A 5,953-nucleotide genomic window follows, 5' to 3' on the forward strand; every position below is an offset into this window, starting at 1 on the left:
GGAAAAGTGGGATGACCACCAACTATTAGGCTTCCATTGGTGTTCTTTGTGATAAGATTTTTTGACCAATTACAAATCTAGTACATAATCACAAATGATAGGAAGGAAGCTAAAGGCAGAAACTACCATGATCATTCAGCCATGCTGTTTCAAAGAATCCTTCTCTGTTCCCTTTGTCTACTCCATGGAACTTTCCCATTGTCTATCAGAAGATTTAAACCTGCAATTAAGACTCAGAAATTAGCAGTCACCTCAGCTCCAATTTACTATGGTACACATCATACATTGACTTATTATATAAAGGAATGTTTTCTCATGCTTTGAGCTGTCATACAATAAAATGGCTTTCTTCTGTTAGGGTGCACTTCTCAACAATGAGAATGCTCTTCAGAAAATGTTATCATGGCCAATGCTGATAATTTGCTGGAAGGTTGGACTAGATGACCTCTCAATTCCTTCTCTACACTAAGATTTTATGATGTTAACATTACATACCTATAAGAAGCATCTGTTGGCTCCTTTCAAAAGAACAGGAAGATCAACTATGAACCATAACAATCAGACTTGGGTGACAGAGTTTCTCCTTCTGGGTCTTTCTGATGACCCTCAGATTCAGCTGCTGCTTATTGTATTATTCTTTGGAGTGTTCTTAGGTACTGTGGTTGGAAGCTTACTCATCATTTACCTAGTTCTAATTGACTCACAGCTCCATACACCCATGTACTTTTTCCTTTGCAACTTATCTCTGGCTGACATTGGTGTCACTATTACCACTGTACCACAAGCTTTAGTCCAAATGTTAAGTAGGAAAAAGACCATTTCCTTCTTGGGCTGTGGTGCCCAGATTTTCTTCTCCACTACTTTTGGAGCTACACAATGTTCACTATTAGCTATTATGTCCTATGACCGATACTTAGCAATCTGTGACCCCATGCATTACTCTCTCATCATGACAGGGAAGGTGTGTGGAAAATTGGCTTTGGTATGCTGGGTCAGTGGTATTGTTGCATCCTATGTTGACACTATGTTTACACTATGCCTACCCTACCAAGGAGATAATAGGATTGCTCATTTCTTTTGTGAGGCACCAGTTCTCTTGACTCTGGCATCTGGAGACACTCATACAGCAGAAATGGCTATTTTCTTCATCGGAGTATGGATTCTTCTTGCACCCATGTCCCTGATTCTAATCTCCTATGGATTTATCATAGTGACTGTCATTAGGATGAAGACAACATCAAGAAGACTCAAGGCATTCTCCACCTGTGGCTCCCATCTCCTTGTGGTCATCCTTTTCTATGGGACTCTCATTATTGGCTACATGACACCCAAGTCCTCCAGGGAGCAGTTCAAGCGGGTTGCTGTGTTCTATGGTGTCATAAACCCTATGCTTAATCCTCTCATTTACAGTCTGAGGAATAAGGAAGTGAAGAGAGCATTCAGAAATGCAGTCAACAGGAAATAACCCTCATCCTTGACATAGAGCTACATTTGGCCTTATCTCTAACCACCTACATTTATCACTTATCCTCTTAGCAGAAAATTATCAGTCTTTTATTACTGGTATTCTGTAGTATGTGAAAATGTTGTCTTTTTATTTCACATATCTTTAACACATAAATATGTGTGTAAACATGTATGTATATTATATATTATTGTATGCCCCTACCATGGCTCAATTACTGAAATAAATTTAAGATGATGCATCAATCTGTCCATAGATGTGGGTGGTTTGGCTAATATGAAAAACTCAGGAAATAGTATTATCAATGTGGAATTTTCTTTTTTTATACAATAAAGATATTTTATTTTATGAAATACATGTAATAATAAATTCCCATATAAGTTTTATGAAGTTATGTGATCCAAATTGTGTACTTCCTTCCCATTCCCATCCCTTTCATAGCTGGTAACCAGTTTGATCAGGGTTATACATGTATTATCATTCAAAATCATAAGAGAATAATCATATAAAACCAAAACCCCAAAATAAAAAACAAAATAAACCAATGTGAAAAATTGTATGCTTTGATATGCATTCTGAAGCCAACAATTCTTTCTCTTGAGATGGATAGAATTCTTTGTCATAAGTCCCTCAAAATTGTCCTGGATCATTATGTTGCTCAAGAGTAGCTAAATCTTTTCACAAATGATCATTCCACAGTAATAGTGTTTGTATAATGTTCTGATTCTGCTCACTTCATTCTTCATGAGTTCATGTAGGTCTTGCTGGATCATTCTGAAATTATCCTGTTCATCATTTCTTACGACAAAATAGTATTCAGTCACCAATATATACCAAAATTGTTCAGCAATTCTTCCAATGTGGGGTTTCCAAAGTCACTTGAAATGATACATTGAACTTGGAGAACAGAATCATCTATATCATAAGGATTCATGGCAACAAAGAAAGACAAACAAACCACTGTAAATTGAATTGAGAGGAACACAAAAAGTTAACCTAACCATTTAGGTATATGCATGCATCTATCATTTTGTTGATGTAGAAAATATAATTAAGGAAATTTCCTTTATCAATGAAGATGGCATATATTTTAAGATATATCGTCTTACATAAAAGATGTCCCAGGGACATACTTCACTTAAGTGAATTGACGAGGGTCACGTAGCCAGACAAGTTCTGACTTAAATACCTCATTTCTTGACACTGAGACTGATTCACATTTTCTAGGTGATCCTGCTTCTCTAAGCTGATCTTAAACTAGTATTATTAGAAACAGAATTAAAGTTGGTTAAGGTTTTAGTGATATTATGTTCTTTGATTACTAACCTACATCTGGAAATCTGTGCTTTGTATACCATGTAACATTTTAAGAGGGGAAATCCTAGAGTTAAGTGTATCCAGAATCCTGTCTGTAAGGTATGCAGACCACCCTACTCCCACATCATCCAAACAGGATCTTTGAACATGTTTCTGATAGGCCTGGGAAGCAGAGCTGATAAAAACAGCAACCTACTGAATGGCAGGAAATCCCCCAACCGGTAACATTTTCTAAATGGCAGGAAGACCCCTGTAATGGGGAATAACCAGGGAAGGAGGCTTAAATATTAAAATGTAGGTCCAGAAGGGTGTGACGGTGACAGGAGTGTCTGAAGCAGGACCAAACAAAGTTGGGAGACTAGGTTTTAACAGCTAGGGAGGTGTCTGTTGCTGAAGTGGCAATTAGGCCCAACTGCCACACTGCAGTATCTAGATTAGGCCTATGGAAACTAGCAAAGTAAAGGCAAGAATTTTATAACACTTTTAATCAGGAACAACTAAGATAAAGGATGGGAATAGGGGTAACTACACCCTTCAGACTAAGGGTAAACCCAGGGTTAGGGAAGGGACTTATCTACACTAACTGAGACCTAATCAAGACAGGGCCCAGAGACTAGCAAAGACTGAAGTGGATATCCTCACAGTAGTGTCCAGCCTCACTCCAGTGGTGTTTCTGCTCCTCCAGGACCACCTGCTATACTCTTCCAGGTGGGTAGATTCTGGGAGCTGACCCAGCCCAAGTTGACCTGCAACTCAGGTTGGGATTAGTAGTCTCTACCAAAATCTCCCACAAGTAGGTATCGGTCTTTCCACAGGATCTCTGGTAAACTGAGGTCTCCTAGAATCAATTGCAACTTGTCCCAACCACCATGGAGTCTCTCTCAGTGAGCAAGCACACATTTCCTGCTTCTTCATTCCATCTTGGAATTCTCCAGCCCTTCCTGCTAGGCCCACATAAACTATATATAAACTAATAACTAAGTAATCCTCACAACACCTTCAACCAGCAACATCTGCTAAATGATGGGAAGACCCCCAACCAGTAACATCTATTGAATGGATGATAGGAAGCATGTGTAAACATCCAACTCCCCACCACCCCCCAGTTCCTAAAACTTAACCTAAATAAACTGGCTGAGCCTCTCATTCAAACATTCCATTTGGGGGCAGCTGGGTAGCTCAGTGGATTGAGAGCCAGGCCTAGAGACAGGAGGTCCTAGGTTCAAATCCGGCCTCAGACACTTCCCAGCTGTGTGACCCTGGGCAAGTCACTTGACCCCCATTGCCTACCCTTACCAATCTTCCACCTATAAGTCAATACACAGAAGTTAAGTGTTTAAAATTAAAAAAAAAAAACAAACAAAAAAAAAAAAAACATTCCATTTGCCTTGGAGGCTGTGAGACCCAAGCTCGAGCTTGCAATAAAACAGTACCTCTTGCTTTTACATTATCTGGTGTGCCTCCTAATTTGGGAAATCAGAACCCGGCTGAACAGTTTCCAATTATTCAAGTTGTTTATTTCACTAAAGAGAGGCTTAGAATAGTATCTGTAAAAATCTTGAGTGTCATCCACTCCAAAATTTCCTCCTTGATATCTCTTGAAAACCATTCTGAATAGAAACATAGAGTACCAGGTCTACCCTAATGAGAAGGAATCCCCCATAACTAGATGCTCTAGAGGCCATCCCCTACCATAACTCATTAATCTGAGACTGTCCTCAAAAAAAAATAAGACCTTATTTAAAAGGTAAGTACTCTGAACCACTGAGGATATTTGTTGATATATACATATATATGTATATATATGTCTGACTCAAATATATATATGGTTGATTTGAGTCAGTTTTCTAATCTTTTCCCCTTCCTTTTACCCTCTTCCTTCTCTCTTCCTATCCCTTTTATAAGAATTTGAAATATGCTTTTGTTAACTTCAAAAAAAAATTGAACTATTAAATAGTCAGAAAAAAACAAGTCTAATCAGGAGAGGGATAGTGTCCACGATGTGACCACCACCAGTATTTCTGAGAGGATAACCACACTAGGTAATAACTCTGAAGAAGGACAGAACTTGGGGGTCTTTTATACCCTCTGGAGAACTGCAAGCAGTCTTCAAAAAGGATTGCCGCTAGCCATAGGGGTATCAAGGAGCTATGACAATTACAAAGTAAAGGGTCAAACTAAGGCTGGGCTTCCTGAGAGAGGACTTTAATACAATGGGAGAGGCTTCTAAAACAAATAAAGGCGCTCAACATTTTGACTATGTCCACTATTCCCATCCAAACTAGGGTCCCCAAACAGTTTAAGGTCTATAATTTAGCTTAAAACAGGTGTGCCTGGTACTGGGGTTTCTCAAAGGCCAGGGGTAAAATTTGGGTGTCTAGATTTCATGTTGACACTTTCTTCCTGCTGGATGAGATCATAGTGCTTTCTATCCTACTCAAAGTCTATTTCTTAGCCACCTGTCCTATGTTTTATATTCAAATTCTCTTCATTGTTAATGAGATGTTATCCTAATCTTTTCTGCCACCCAGGTAAGATATTTAGGAGAAAAGAGGCAAAATAAAAGGACTTACTGAAGGAGGGATTTTTTATTGGATGTTTCAAGGGCATTTGGAGTCAAAATTATTATTATATTTATTTGAATGTTATTTAATATAGTTTTGCAGGACCAGCATGTGTAGCAATGGAAAAACTTGAGTTTAAATGGTGATATGGCTGTCTAATATTGTTCTTTCTAGGCTCTGAAAGTTCATCTTTCTCAGAACAGAAATGACTCCTCCAGCCCCCCAAAAAGAACCCTAGCATTTCTCTTACCTCCTCTGCTGTATATTAAAAGTTCTCTAAACTTATCCTTCTTCTAGGGCTGGATAGGACATCTGAGCACCAAAATTGAGTCAAGATATAAGATGAAGGAACATTTTCTATTTTTTTTAATATTTTCCCATAGTTACATGTTTCATGTTCTTTCCCTCTCCCCCAAACCCCCCCAACGCCCCCCCCCAGCCAACGCAATATTCCACTGGGTTTTGCATGTATCATTGAGTAAGACCTAATTGCATATTATTGATAGTTGGACTAGAGTTATCATTTAGCATCTACTTCCCCAATAATATACCCATCAGCCCATGAGTTCAAGCAGTTGTTTTTCTTCTGTGTTTCTACTCACAGTTC

At 38.7% G+C, this 5,953-nt stretch overlaps 1 protein-coding gene across 1 annotated transcript; it reads left to right on the forward strand.

Moving 5' to 3' along the window:
• Window positions 1-544: 544 nt before the first annotated feature.
• LOC123233677 (olfactory receptor 2D2-like) lies at window positions 545-1,465 on the forward strand. The gene has a single exon (XM_044659736.1). It carries the CDS (start codon window positions 545-547, stop codon window positions 1,463-1,465), a length of 921 nt encoding a protein of 306 aa, XP_044515671.1.
• The last annotated feature ends 4,488 nt before the right edge of the window (window positions 1,466-5,953 follow it).

The sequence above is a fragment of the Gracilinanus agilis genome, chromosome 2 (assembly GCF_016433145.1).
Source record: "Gracilinanus agilis isolate LMUSP501 chromosome 2, AgileGrace, whole genome shotgun sequence".
NCBI classification, from domain to species: Eukaryota; Metazoa; Chordata; class Mammalia; order Didelphimorphia; family Didelphidae; genus Gracilinanus; species Gracilinanus agilis.

Coding starts and splice junctions, on each gene's coding strand:
- LOC123233677 (XM_044659736.1), top strand. CDS start 545: ATGAACCATAACAATCAGACTTGGGTGACAGAGTTTCTCCTTCTGGGT.